Source organism: Exophiala mesophila, assembly GCF_000836275.1.
Source record: "Exophiala mesophila strain CBS 40295 unplaced genomic scaffold supercont1.1, whole genome shotgun sequence".
NCBI classification, from domain to species: domain Eukaryota; kingdom Fungi; phylum Ascomycota; class Eurotiomycetes; order Chaetothyriales; family Herpotrichiellaceae; genus Exophiala; species Exophiala mesophila.
In genome coordinates this window covers 3,219,938-3,234,487 of record NW_015622504.1, presented here as the reverse complement: position 1 = coordinate 3,234,487, position 14,550 = coordinate 3,219,938, and the positions used below count along the sequence as shown (strand labels likewise).

Here is a 14,550-nt window from a genome sequence, read left to right as displayed (position 1 = left end):
GGGAGTCTATCAGTGCCGAGGAGCTCGGTGCCGGTTTTACTTAGCGGCCCCAATATTCATGAAGTGATACCGCCAGGTGTTCTAAGGGGAGGACTTATGACTCTATCATACTACTCCGTATGCAAGTACTCCGTATCTTGCCAATTCTTCTGTATGCATGATAGTTAAAGCGGTCGACCGACCTTTGGTAACGTGCCCCTTATGCTGATCATGTAGACGAAACGACTCCTTCCGCTCGTCGTACTAATAATATACTCATAGAACAATAATCACGTGAAATCTATTTCCACTTGCTAACATCTAAAATCATAGCTACACTGATTATACAAGCCAAAAGTTTTCGACTTCAAGGAACTCGACGATAGAATGTAAGTATTAGCTAACAATGTGACTGAGGGTTTGGAATCATTCTTTCCAATATCACGAGGAAGACTAACGCTTACGCCGTTGAATCAGTTAACGAATACGACACCCAAATGATGCTATTCATACACCTCTCCCAATAACTCTTTAACTCTCATATTATATTATCATCCCCATAAGCCGTCTATACGAGCCGTCAAAGTCTCATCCCCACCGGAGGTGAGATGATTGCCCTGCCCTGCCTAGTTTCCCCTTCTTTTCCCTTCCCTTCGCTCCCTAGAACAATCACTGACGATCATGGAAGTGAGAATGCATGCATTATCATCAAACATCAGGAGATTATCGTTCGACGATCAGACACCCAGGATCGACAGCCGGTCGGTGCGGCACATCCCGACCCCTCGCAGTACTCCGTAATCATGGAGTCAGAAGGACAGAAGGACAGTTGAACAGCCCCCAAATCATATCGATACGACTTCCTTGTTGATCCACAAATCTTGTTCACTTATCCCAATCCCACCTGGCATTTGTCAGCCCGTCAGCCCTATGTATGCAAATCCAACAGGTACGGAGTGTGAGAGAGAGAACTCGTACGCATCATCAGATGAACTACCTGCCACCCCCTTGGCCACCCCATGGTTCCGAGAAACAACAATCTTGCTCCGAGTAATCCGTCAGTCAGGCGTGGCTTGCCTTATTCTCGAAATCGATGTGATGAACCCTCAAGGTAGGCAGATGCCGCCAGGCTACGACCAAACTCAGTAGCTGACGGCTTGTAACTTCGTACTATTTGGGCAGGGATCTGAACGAGAAACCTGGTCGGTCTGTTTTGAAGTTTCCTGCAATGATGATCTTCTAGTCTCGAGAGTGGAGAAACACCCTGTGACCCTCGACTTCCAGTTCCAAGTCGAAACTCTCTGGAAGGTCGGTGGTTTGCCTGATCCAAGCCTATCGTAGACAAACTCCGAGGTCAAGACGTTGAATATCAGGATCCACAGCCTTGTAACCTGGCCCATCGAGAGCTCTATCGCTGTCTGCATAGTCGCTTTGCGTAACCCTGTTCAAGTCCAAGGTCTATTTTGCGCTAGAATACATCTAAAATGACAGGCCTGATTCGACGATTGCAATCTCCTAAACAACCATCGCTCCTGTTCAAGTTCATCAATCTATCATAGGTTTCCGCACAACGCCTGAAGTGGATGGCGACGCTTGCACCTGACACGGCACTCTGGTGGTATCACCGGCAACATGACTTGCCATGATCCATTGCAAAATGCAATATCCAGACTCTCGTGACATGACCTCGAAAGGCTGACTTGAAGTCACAGCACACCAGACAGCAAGTTGCGAGTACACCGCCACCAAGTAGTATGGCCCCCAAAGTCATAGGCCTCAAAGAAGCAGAGAAAACTGCAATGTGCTCAGCTGTGGCGAGCAACTCAGACTGGGGTTGAATCCAGACCGCATGGAGAGACATAAAATCCAGTGTCTCAAGATTGGCTCCATCAAGGTACAACTTCCACCCCTCCAACGCCGCCTCTCTTTGTGCCTTTGCTTCTCTTAACCACATCATCCATTTCTCTCAGCATCACATCGTTGAATTCATCAGGTGAGTCGAGGTAGACATGATGACCTGCCTGTTTGATTATGACGACTTTGGCTCCTCCCTGGTCATTGGCAGCGTCCTCTGGGGAGGCGTTCCGTAAATGCCTCTCTCTCGCGGCGTCGATGGCCTTCTTCGCTGCGTGTCCACCTTTAACATCCATCCAGTCATTCTCACCGTACATAAGGACGATTGGGACGCCAGTCTCCCGAGCCTGAGTCACCGGAGAGGGAGCGAGATCAGAAGGAGAGGACGGAGTCAAGTTGTGGGGTGGTAAGAGTTGCCGTCCTACGCCATGGATGCGGCGGATCAGTGGGCTCCTCGCAAAGGCGCCGGGCGCGAGGATATAAGCCAATGCGTACTCCCCGCTCCCCCTAAGCCGGAACAAACTGTAACTGTAGTCATGCAGTGAAAGGGCCTCTTCAGGTGGTAAATGGCTGAACCTTCGACTCGTCCACCCAGAAACCAGTCTCGGGCCCAGAGGCCCTGACCATCTCACAAAACTAAAGGGACTGATATTTGCATCCCATAGGTACGTCAACCACTTGGGTAGCGGGCGTCGAGGAGCTACGGCTTCGCCGTCGGTGCCACCCACAGGTGCGCGGCTGGGGTTGGGCTTTTGTTGAGCTTGTTCGGCCTTTTTGCGGGCGTTGAGGAAATTATTGTTATCTGCGCTGGTGACAGTCTGGGTCTCCTGATCCTGAGTGAACTCGTTCTGTAAAGTAGACTCGGGGGGTTCGGGCATAGCGGCTTGAGTGGCGTAAGGATCTTCGGGAATTCCCACAGGAGAGGCGAGGATCAGCTTGTTCAGCCGGCCTGGATATTTGAGGGCATAACAAACAGCCATGTAGCCGCCCATGCTATGTCCAACCAAGGTCATCTTGTCAATGTTCTTCTTGATTCGCCATTCCTCCAAAGCATCGATGAACCAAGCCTCGGCCTCGGTGATTTGTTCCTCACGAGTTTTGGACCTAATCTTGAACGGTGGGCGAGACGATCGACCCATGCCCAACATATCCAAAGCATATAACTGCCAGCCGGGTGCACGGGATAAAGGCTCAAAATTCTTGTAGAAAAAGCCTAGGCCAGCTCCATATCCATGTAAAATGACCAGGCTGTGGTCGGCCTCTTCTCCTGTCCGCTGGACTGAGAATTCATTCAGAGCTCGATTCTTGCCGGAGAGGGGAACCATGCGCGAGTACCATGTTCGTGGCCCATGAGGATCGGTGATGGAATTTGTTGTGGTGGGGGACGCGAATGCATCGCCAGAGAAATTCAGAGAAGTAGTAGAAGGGTTGACTGAGGGTGGCTCGGAACCAGTCTGAGTATGCGTAGGTGGTTTCTGAAGGTAGGGGATGTGAGAAAGAACAGCATGTTCAGCTTGAGCGGCGGGCAGAGCAGTCCACCATTGACTGAAGCCCTCCTTGTAGCCCAGAGGAAAGAGGTTCTCGAATCTGCTGCGTCTGGGATTCTCTGCTTTGGCGCGTTGGGATGCGAGGGGACTCTGCTGGGAACGGCCGTGGACCTCGCTATCGCTTTCAGCAGCATCAGTCGACATGGTGGGTGGACGACGAGAGGTCGGAGGAAGGTTCTCCTGGGCAGGGAAAGTGGCGGTGGACTGGGAGCGGAAGAGGAGATGCGGATGGATTCGGTGCAGGCTGATGTGCTCTGGAACTGTCACTCTCAGAGTTGATGCCACCGTACAACTCATACGCGACAATCAAAGGACTTGGCCAGCCTCAGAATGCTGACGGCGACCAAGATTGAAAAGGTTGGGGAGGAAGTCAAACTGGGAGGCGGGCGAGTGGAGAAATAAATCAATTAAAGGAGAGTGTCTATAACAAGGAAACGAAGATCGAACCTGGTAGCACTTAGGCTCTAGATAGACGTGGTAGACATGGTGTATTTGATCATTGAGGAGGTCACCGTCTGTGTGCTACAGGGGAAGCGAGCGAGGGCGATGGCAAATATGAGGTCGACGGACGAGAATTGAGGTCTCAAAATGTCGCAGCAAGAGCCAGGCACCATCCAATTGATGAGCCGCAGTCCCATTCTTTCCCCGAGTTTCATTCGTTGTATGGAGTTGCGGATCGGAGAAAAGCAATACCCGTGGCTGGAGTTAAGGCAGGACCGACTGTTGACTTCTTTTGGGGGGCATAGGGGTGCACTTGCCTCGATAACAATACTCCAACAGTCAGCTTGGGGAAGGAACTCAATCGTACCTGCCACTCCGACTTCCTCCCGCTGCTCCTCCGGCTCCACTCCCTACGACTCCCAACGCCGAATGAGATCATCTGAGACCAACGCCAACGACCGTCACCAGCTGGCACAACCACAACTCCGTTACTGTCTGTTCCCTACCACAGGTGAAGTCACGTCCTGGAGTCTGATCATCACGACAGACTCGTAGGTCGCCCAGACTTAACTTGGTGTTGAATTCAGGTTCCCATCCCCAACAGCCATCCGCACATGTCGCGAATTGGGCCGCTTTCCTGGTAACAAGCACTGTCATTAAACACCTTCCAGCACCCTGCGACATTATATGCAGAGCCTATCCCGATCCACAGTCCCAATGGCACCAAGGTGAAAAATACAAGACACAACACATTCGTCATGGCGTCCGAAAGCCGTCTCAATCAGATCGTCAAAGGAGCACCCCCCGCCAATGCCAAACCACCAGCAACTGCGCCCCTTCAAGCTCTAGGTCGAACGTCACAGACCGAGAAATATACGCCTGATCCTGCTCTATCAAACCTCCCCTCATCCCCACCTCAAATCTACCTCAACCTCCTCATCCTAGAGTCCTCCCTACGTGCGCAATATCTCCACCTTGTCTCTCGGCGCAGGCTCAACACTTTCTTCACTTTACTTCTCGGTCTCTGGAACGGCTTCTTCTTCTACGCTCTTTTCCTCCGTCCCCGCGAGGATGGCACCGGTCTTGGAGGTTCTGTCTATTGGTTGGTCGAAATGTCTGAAAAGCTTGCCCTGATGGGCGGTGGAATTACAGTCCTGTTGGTCTGGGGAACTGGGCAATGGGAGCGAGGAATTCGATGGCCCAGGAGGTGGCTGGGCACTACGAATCGAGGCCTCAGAGGTTTCAATCTAAGAGTCGTCGTGGTGCGCGGCAAAATCTGGCGAGAACTTCTGGGTTCTCTCTCATTCCTTCTACCGTTGGGCATGTGGCGTGAAGCCGGTGGCTCAGACTGGCACCTCGTCGAGCACGAGGATGGCTCTATTATTGAAGAAGACCTGGCCAAAGGAGGTGACCACATTCTGCTTCTCCTCCTACCCAAGGCATTCAGCCCTGAATTTCGCGAGAATTGGGAAGAGTACCGCTCAGAGTATTGGGACAAGGAAAATGAGCGTCGGGCTTTTCTCCGCAGGAAGTTAGACCTTCAACGTCGAGCCAAAGCAAAGCACGCTGGCGGTTGGAAGTGGTGGACTGGGTCGTGGCGACTATTTGCACACCATCCTCCGCGCAGACATTATGATCTTGAGAAACACCCTCGCAGCCACCACGTAACCCGACATGGCTCCGTTCCGGACAAGGACGGGAGTTCTCGACCTTCCTCCACTGTCATCAAGAGTCGTAGAAATGGACTTCGCTCGGACTCAACACACAGCAGGAACTCTTCCCGCTCGACTACGCCGCATCTCGAGCTGGACGGTGCAGGAGAAAAACCCCATTCGGAGCGTGTCCGCCGTGGGAGCAGTGTCAGTAGTACAGCAAGTGTGCGCCGGAAAACTAAGGAGAGAGAAAAGCGGGACAGTCTCGTCGCTGGTTTGGGCCTTAGTCCACTCACTGCTGCGTCTAATGTCATGAGCGCGGAAGATGAAAAGGAGGAGCGAAGAAAGAGACGAAAGGACCGAGAAGCTGCCAAAGAGGCTAGGGAGCGAGAGAAGAGGGAGAGGGAGGAGAGAAGTGGTGAGGACGATAGTAGACCGACGACACCCAAGAGTGAGTTTAGTAGCATCAAAAGTGAGCCAATCTGATTGGAAGAGATTTGATTCATCAAGCAACCCGGGTCTTCCAATGGTCGATTGAATCAATAATTTAGGCTGATGGCCTTTCTATTTCATCCTCCCTCCCTGTGCCTTTTGTAACCAATCCATTCATGAGACAGGCCTCCTCTTCCTGTGATCGAGTGTCGTAGTACGTGCCAATTGGAATCACATGCACTCTAGAATCCGTAGGAAAATCATAAAAACGCTGCAGAACATGCCACTATCAAGACTGGCAAATAGTCTTTGTTAGATTCCAACGTTCTGCTCGGATTTATCTCTTCCGATCCAGACCACCATTCAAATCTCCATTAGACACCCCCAACATTCCCGTCGCCCTGCGTCTCAGCCTACGACCCCAGACCTCGGTAGCCCATTCAGTCAATTGGAACAGCCATCCTCCACCGACAAGAACGCCACTGATGACATTGACGACTCGGACCAATAGGCCCAGAAACCCGGAACGTGATTCACTCACGATCAACAGGATCGGCTCAATGTCGTATTTGAAAAACACGCCCGGAACGGTATTGGAGGCGACTTCGCGCGACTGCGACGTCGCTGCATATTGGTTGGTGAAGACGGATTTAGAGTCGACTCGCGACTTGGGATTCGGCACGTGGAGGACGTGTCCGTCTTTCGATTTGGTGGTCTTGTCAGGTGCGAGGTCCAGTGTCGGGGGTTGAGGTACCGCCGCGGGATCCAGACTACCGTCACGAGTGGTGACTTTTCGTTTCGTGTAGATGGTCGGTACGATGGAGAGGAAGTATTGATAGCGCATGAAATGGGCTTCGGTCGACGAAGACGTCTTGTCGAGCGGGTTTAGTAAGTTGGGATAGTGAGGACCGAAACTGAGTTCGTTGATGTGGTGAGAGAAATTGAATGTTGCGTGGTCCAGGTGAGTTTGTAGACCCATTTCCATGTACCCATGGCCACGCGCCGTGATGTGGAAATCACCCTGGACTTTATTTCCTTCGAGACTGCCGTAGATGCGACATGCGTCGAGCGGCATCTGGCGTGGGATGCGGGGGGATTTGGCGAATTTTTTGCCTTTGTTCTCGCGCATGTGTCCGAGGACGTGGGTGACGTGTGAGTCTTCCTCTTCGGCCTGTTGCCGTTCGCGGTCGCCTGCGTGGAGGCCATGGTATGATTTCTTGCCTTTTTGCTTGCGTAGATTAATGCGTGATTTCTTGGGGTCGGCCCAAATGGCGAAATTGGTGTCTTCTTTGGTCAATAGGTCCCCGGCCATGATGCGATCCATGGCAGCGTCTTGTACGTTGACGTGAAGGTCGTGGCATGGCATCGCAACCACTAGGTCGAGATTGAGTTGAAGTTCATGGCCCACACCCCGTTCGACGCTGAAATGGTGAGACTCGGTGCCTGCCCACCATGTCATTAATTCGGTAAAGGTCAGGCATGTGCAGAGGATGATGATGGCAAGCGTCCACTGTCCGCCGCGGGCGGTCGCTGATGTGTAGCTGGCCTTGGTTTTGGCTGTGAGAACAGCCTCGTCAGCATTGTAAGACTGCACATGTGGGCTGATGCAGGAGTGGTGAAAGTTGCAAGGGTGGAAGGTCTGAATAAGTACTCACGGAAGGCATCAAATGTCCTGAGGCTGGAGATGCCTTTATCACCAAACGCATCCTCATCTAGGCCCTGCTTCTCGAACGAGTTCATGCTGGGCTAGATTGATATGTTGGGGGATGATGCTCTTCAGAGCTACACAAGCCCTGCACTTGTCGGCCACGACATGTATGACTGATGTGACCAAGGTGATCGGAGTATGGTCAGGGAGGGTCCAGCTGAGAAGTAGGATCGTCAATGACTGTTAGATGTCCTCGGCGCAGGACAGTGTAAACCTCGAGGACAGTCCCTCGTCCCTGGTCTGGCCAGATTTGTGGTTTGGGGATCGATGCATGCCTCAGCCTTACGCCCTCACGCTAGTCTCTAACTGGCATGCAGGGATGTCGTCCAAGGCTGAGACGTGCATCATCTTATTCATCGCCGAATGGCATGTGTCACAACATTTCAAAGAAATCCAAACAAACTACAAGGAAAGCTGAATGACAGTAAATGTTTTTATCTTCGAGTCTTGTAGCAATGAGGAGGAAACCTCAAATGTATTGATCCACTGTCTCATAATTCATAGCTGTGATTTTGTTCTGCCCTCAGTGGGGCCGCCCTGCCCATGTCTGTGACTACTCCCGTGACTGGCGGATGAAGGATACACGGACGTCTGACCTTTTGGTCCGTATCGTGATATAAAAAAGTAAACATATGGCAGCTCGACTGCCACAATGGGGTATCTTTGTACATGGACTGATGCCTCTCGTAACAATTTCCGCTCCCTAAGAGCAAGCAAGACCTTTGGTTGGAGGGCAAGGAAATCCTGTGGTCGTAAAAATGGTTCATTCTTCAATGGGTTCGAGATAGAAATCTGCTCTTCGCTCGGCTCCACACACTGACCACCGTTTTCTCTCTTTGTTGCTCCGAAGGCTGTTTCCTCGAGATTCCATCGAGTTCCGACGTGGCTCGCCCTCGTCCAGTCCGTGGCTGGCTTCTTCGGCTTCCAACATAGCCGCCTCTTCAGCATCAGGCGTGTCTTCGATCGTTTCCAGAGAGCTGATAGAAGGAGATCGAGACCGGAGCGAGGTAGGAGTGCTAGGGATACTCGAGGCTGAGCTGAAAGAATACATCGGGTATGGTTCATTGGTATATCGTTGTGCCGCAAAATAAGGTGAAGGGGATGTTCTCCCTAGCATACCCGGGCTGATTGATCGGGCATGTAACGAGGGTGCGCTGGCACTTTGGTGCAGAGGACTGTTGGTACGCCTCCTAGACCGAGGGAAAGTGTTTGAGATGGATGAGATTGGAGAAGGATGGGATAGATCAAGCCCAGAGAGCTCCAACTCTTCATTCTCGGGGATGTTGGGCTCAATGCTCAAACCGCTCCAAGATGGACCAATAGGATAAGCATCATCCAAGGTAGATCGTAGAGGACTTCTTCTGCGGGATGCTGGTAGAGGTGAAATTGGTCTCCTCGAAGCACCATAAGGATGAACATATCGGCCTGACGAATCGACCCCAGGGGAAGAGTGTGCTCTTTGCATTTGGTGAGGCATCGCTGTGACACCATACCCTGGTGAGGGTCTTATTTTTCTCTGGGGCGATCCTTCTCGTGGTCTGGATGGTGTGATGAACTGGTTTGGGTTTGGGCTGCGAATAGTTGGGGATTCGGGTGTAGGTGGCAGGCGAGAAGCCAAAGGCTGGCTGAAGTCGAGGTCATCTTGTTGGTCTGTTGGAGAAGGGGGTATTTGTATTTTCTCTGCAGAGACCTTTGGCGTCAGGTCAGATGGAAGGGGGGAGAGAGATGGGACGGATATAGCGGAGGGCTTCATCGTGGCGTTTGTCAGCGTTGACATGGTGGTGGATGTGGTGCCTTTGACAGTCGTGGAGGGTCCAATGTGCTGAAAGCGCAGGAATATCTCAACCAGGTCAGGAATCGAGGTTGACGTGGGTGAGACGGGTGAGGGTGCACATCGGCATAATGTAGGTACGGTTATTGTCTGTGGTGGCAAGACTGGAATATTGGTCGTGATGGTGACAGTCTGCGGCATTCCTGGGCGTCTGTAGGATGATGGGTTGAAGCGTCGATTGGAGTCAATTCGAGAGCTTAAAGAGGGTGAAGAAGCCCAGCAATACCCCAAGGCGGGTTGCCCTTGAGTTTGCTGGAGAGCTGTCTACTCTGTGCGCCAGGATGGTGGACTGGTCAGAGAAACAGAGGAGGTGAATATGAGATGTAGAGGAGATGATGTTGGAGAATCAAGACGGAGTTTAGGAATGGACTGGCAGTGGACTCTTGGGGGATGTAGGCCCCGGGATTAAGGTGGGACGCTTGAGCGCCAAAGAGGTCTCGAACTTTTGCTTGTGGGGATTTCAATAGGTGCTGTGAGCAAGTGCCAGGTGGGTTTCTGCACGCCAATCGAGATTGCCTAAACTTCAGTTTAGGGGCTCACGGTGTCCCTTTCGGGCTGTCGATGCCACCTAAGGAGGTAGGCGAGCTAGCCAGAGTTGTCTCAATTCTTGGCTGTTTGGGCGTTTGCTTGTCGGTTAAGGGACAGCCGGGAAGAAGCTTATTAAGTACAGTTGGTACCTGAGGCACAACGGCACAGACAGTAGATTGCAGGTAGGTAGGTTAGGTAGGTAGGTAGGTAAAGCTGTGACTAATCGACAGGTACCTGGGGAGGAGATGGAGAATCGGCTGGGCGTGACTGGGTGGCTGTGGATTCGTAATTGGGCTGATTTTTAATGCCTGGAGGGATCCTTGCAGGTGCTCGGAATATGAAGCGTTAGCTTATGATGTCGAAAGCTGATCAAAGTTGACTCTGTTTTACACGACTGTGTCAAATCACTGGAAAGTTCTAAGTTCACATCATTTTCGTACACTTGTCTCTGGTTTTATGTCTGATTGTCTTTCCCATCACAGCATCAATTCTTCTCCTTTGGGCTGCCTCTCTCATTTCTATCGATCCAACGATCTGGACCTTCAGCCACATCCGTTACCCTCTACTCGATCCATGTGGCCCCGGAGACTTTTCTCTCGTCTGCACCCGCCCAAACTGGTGGTAGCGATGGTCCATGCCCACGGTTGGTGCCCGTGCGCTTCAATAAAAAGCGCCTCTGTGACTGATATCTCGCTCTGAGCTATTCCTGTATGAGAAGCTGTTGGCGGAATCTGTCATCATGTGTTCCATTCTCTCGGGGATCACCCACGTGGAATACTGGAATACCCTTTCCCAGCAGTTTGGATCCTCTCCGATTCACCTTCTTGACCTGGCCATTCTAGTAAACTCGAGCAGAGTTTCGGGGAAGTTCCGGGGAAGTTCCGGGCTCTTCCTGGAACTTGCCTATATTGAAGTTTACTTGGGCTTCTTCAAACGCTGCGCTCCAGAAGGTCCAGACTCTGATGATGATCCGAGCGTTAGTGCTTCATGCTGGTGTTGACTGCGGAGACATTTCACTACCTACAGGCACCTCGCCACAGCGGTGATTCCATCTGATAATATGCGCAAGATGTTTCCGCCAAGATCAAGCAACATTAATTTCTCACCTGGGCACATGAGTCTCACGAGGAACACCAGGTGGGCTCGATAGAAGCATCAGTAAGTCAGGACGGCGCTAAGCAATCGCTTTCAAGAAGCCTTGAATGTCTTATGTACATAGCAGAGCCCAGATTCTAAACTACTGGGTCAAAGAGCTTTTTGGCACTGTCCATGAGCTTTGAGGGCAATGGTGAACAACGGCCTGTGGTCAGTTGGGATGGTTGACGTTATATAGGTCAGCTTCGTGGCAGCATGAAGTTCTAGATATGCTTGAATCGATTGCACCTAAACGTCTTTGTCCATAAAAGAACATACTTTGCAAGTAATTCCCGAGTTCTCTACCAGCAAAGCCTGAGGTTGATATGTTGATAGGCCCTCTTCAGCGGCCCAGAATGGAAACGATGTGTGCGGATATGCGCAACAAGTGATTGTAGGCGAGTCGGCTAATTATGCTCGTGTCAGACAGTCGCACATCTACTTGTCGTCTGGAGAACCTAGTGTGTCACTCACTATGGTGTACGGCCAAGCCACCTTCCAACATTCTGTCAGACAAAACCCGCTTTCCCACGTGGCACTTTAGGCGAATTCTGCCTAAATTGTCTACCAATCAATGCCTCAATCCTGACTCTTCCTCCGGATCTTGTCCCTTTCTACCGCCGGTTCTTTGACATTTCTGGCCATGTGGATGATGGCCAAGGCTTGGTCTCATCATGAGTGCTGGTACAAGTATTCCGCAAAGCCAGGTTGCTTTTTGTGACGTCTCGCGGTGCAAGAGTTTGAGTAACTCTTCAGGTCAAAGCCAAAAAGCAATAAAAACCGTTAGACCAAGGGAACAACCTCGAACGTTGTCATCTCAGCCACGATGAAGTTCACCAATGGTATGTGGAGGGCTAGGGGGGGAGTCACTCTCAATTGGATGGGCAATGTCGAGAGACTTGAAGTACAAGATGACAAGGTTGATCTCCTGCTCACAAAACCCCTAAATCATAGAGGAGATACATTGAACAGTGGCACCTTGACCACCGTCGTCCGATCGCCAATCGAGGGTGCAACAGCAGTCAAGTTTTCCCATTGGACGGGTGAAGAGGATTTAGGACCCCATTTTCCTTTGAACGAGACCCCTTCATCGCCTAAGATCATTCACGACAAGGGCAAATCTCTACAATACTCGACAGGATCATTGGACCTAAGCATCAACACCACACCGAACAAACTCGGTTTTACATATTCCCAGAACTCCAAGAAACTTACAGGACATTCTTTTCGCTCTGTCGGATGGGTTGCCAACACCGACACCCCGAGTTACGACATCTCTGAAGGCCTGTACGCCGAATCCCAAAACTATATTCTCCTCGAACTAGACCTCTCTGTGGGTGAGAAGATTTATGGGTTGGGTGAACGCTTTGGCCCCCTGGTAAAGAATGGCCAGACCGTCGACATTTGGAATGAGGACGGGGGTACTTCCAGCGAGCTGACGTACAAGAACATTCCCTTCTACATCTCCTCGCGTGGTTATGGTGTCTTTATCAACAACCCTGGCAAAGTCATGCTCGAAGTCCAGTCGGAACGAACCACCCGTGTCAACATTGCTGTTCAAGGGGAATCTCTCGAATATGTCATCATTTCCGGCCCTTCACCAAAAGATATCCTCAACCGGTACACGGCCCTGACCGGCCGACCAGCTCTTCCACCCGCCTGGTCATATGGCCTGTGGCTCACCACCTCATTCACGACATCTTACTCGGAGGAGACGGTGACGGGATTCCTCGACGGATTCAAGCAACGGTCCATTCCATTGTCCGTCTTCCACTTTGACTCTTTCTGGATGAAGTCTTTTACCTGGTGCGACTTCACCTTTGATGATGAGAATTTTCCTGATGCCAAGGGATACATCTCCCGCCTCAAGTCGAGGGGCTTCAAAATCTGCGTCTGGATCAATTCATACATTGCTCAAGCTTCGCCATTATTCGCCGAGGGCAAGAAGAATGGCTACTTCATCATGCGTGCAGACACCGCCCGTCCCACGGTGTGGCAGTGGGACAATTGGCAGGCAGGTATGGCGGTCGTTGACTTTACGAACTCCGCCGCGTGTGAATGGTATGCAGGCCATATGAAGCGCCTGATGGACCTCGGGGTTGATTCGTTCAAGACCGATTTTGGCGAACGGATTCCCTTCAACCCCAAGAAGGTCAAGTATCACGACGGGAGCGATCCAGTGCGTATGCATAACTTCTATGCTTACCTGTACAACAAAACTGTGTTCGAAGCGATGCAAAGCCATGGCAAGGACGCCTGTTTGTTTGCCAGATCTGCCACAGCAGGTGGACAGCAATTTCCTGTGCACTGGGGTGGAGACTGCGAGAGTACTTTCGAAGCGATGGCAGAGACATTGCGGGGAGGCTTGAGCCTTGGTCTCTCAGGGTTTGCATTCTGGGCTCACGACATTGGAGGTTTTGAGGGCCTGCCCGACCCAGCCCTTTACAAGAGATGGGTACAATTCGGCCTACTGGGTAGTCATTCGCGCTTACACGGCAGCAGCAGCTATCGTGTGCCGTGGATCTACGACTCGGTCCAGTTTCCCGGTGAGGATGAGGCTTGTAGCAAGGTCTTGAGGGAGAGTGTCCAGAGGAAGTTCACTCTGTTGCCATATATTCTTCGAATGGCATTTGAGGGCAATCAACGGGGCACGCCGGTGATGCGAGCACTCTTGCTCGAGTTTGGAGATTCAGACCCGAATGTTTGGAACATTGATACCCAGTATATGCTCGGTGATAGCCTGCTGGTAGCGCCAGTGTTTTGCAAATCCGGGGAGGTGACCTTCTATGTGCCGCTGACTGGGGACAAGGGACAAGCCAAGTGGAGAAGTTATTTCGACTGGAGCAAGACTTATGAGCCTGGAAGGTGGTATACGGAAACACATGAATTTGACACACTGCCGTTGTTGGTCCGCCCCGGCGCAGTACTTGCCGTCAGCGAGGGGCTGAAAGAGCCTTCTGGCGATCTGCTGGCAGGGCTGAAAATCTGGGTGAACGGGCCGTTGGAAGAGAATAAAACTGTGGAGATTGTGGAGACAAGTGATGTCAAAAAGGTCAGCAAGACTATAGCTGTTTCGAAGGATCTCAAGGCTACGGGCTTGGACGGGTTAACAGTCGTTGATCTCTCAAACAGTAAGAAATAGAATATAGTTGTATTCGCAATGTACTGAATAAATTCGTATCGCTGACGTCGGCCTTTGGGATAATGTCGGGACAACAATGATGTTGTGTGGCAACTTCTTCAATGCGGCTGGTCATAGAAATCCTTGATAGCCAAAAAACGATCGACAAATGGACAAGTTGAGCAAGGAGAATTGGAAAATGTACCATCTGTGAAGAGGTGATGTTCAGTCGGCAAACCTGCCTAGTTTCATGGCTAGCCCACGTGATATGCCAAACTCTGGTAGGGACGCGAGATTGAATCTAGCATGGATACAAACGGATC

General features: G+C 51.4%; 5 protein-coding genes across 5 annotated transcripts; 2 read left to right on the top strand and 3 right to left on the bottom strand.

The window, feature by feature from the left end:
- Positions 1-415: 415 nt before the first annotated feature.
- On the bottom strand, positions 416-3,940 carry PV10_01035 (uncharacterized protein). Its single transcript, XM_016365192.1, has one exon. It carries the CDS (start codon positions 3,675-3,677, stop codon positions 1,869-1,871), a length of 1,809 nt encoding a protein of 602 aa, XP_016228841.1. The 5' UTR covers positions 3,678-3,940; the 3' UTR covers positions 416-1,868.
- Positions 3,941-4,224: 284 nt separating this feature from the next.
- Positions 4,225-6,005, top strand: PV10_01034 (uncharacterized protein). Its single transcript, XM_016365191.1, has one exon. It carries the CDS (start codon positions 4,580-4,582, stop codon positions 5,957-5,959), a length of 1,380 nt encoding a protein of 459 aa, XP_016228840.1. The 5' UTR covers positions 4,225-4,579; the 3' UTR covers positions 5,960-6,005.
- PV10_01033 (uncharacterized protein) lies at positions 5,929-7,866 on the bottom strand. Its single transcript, XM_016365190.1, has 2 exons — positions 7,561-7,866; positions 5,929-7,462 (listed from the first exon to the last, which is right to left on the bottom strand). Exons 1-2 carry the CDS (start codon positions 7,643-7,645, stop codon positions 6,243-6,245), a joined length of 1,305 nt encoding a protein of 434 aa, XP_016228839.1. The 5' UTR covers positions 7,646-7,866; the 3' UTR covers positions 5,929-6,242.
- A 71-nt stretch (positions 7,867-7,937) lies between these two features.
- Positions 7,938-10,072, bottom strand: PV10_01032 (uncharacterized protein). Its single transcript, XM_016365189.1, has one exon. The coding sequence runs from the start codon at positions 9,583-9,585 to the stop codon at positions 8,377-8,379; it is 1,209 nt and encodes a 402-aa protein (XP_016228838.1). The 5' UTR covers positions 9,586-10,072; the 3' UTR covers positions 7,938-8,376.
- Positions 10,073-11,731: 1,659 nt separating this feature from the next.
- On the top strand, positions 11,732-14,248 carry PV10_01031 (uncharacterized protein; the record flags this gene model as incomplete). The annotated part of the gene is made up of 1 exon (XM_016365188.1): positions 11,732-14,248. The coding sequence occupies exon 1, from the start codon at positions 11,933-11,935 to the stop codon at positions 14,246-14,248; it is 2,316 nt and encodes a 771-aa protein (XP_016228837.1). The 5' UTR covers positions 11,732-11,932.
- Between the last annotated feature and the right edge of the window lie 302 nt (positions 14,249-14,550).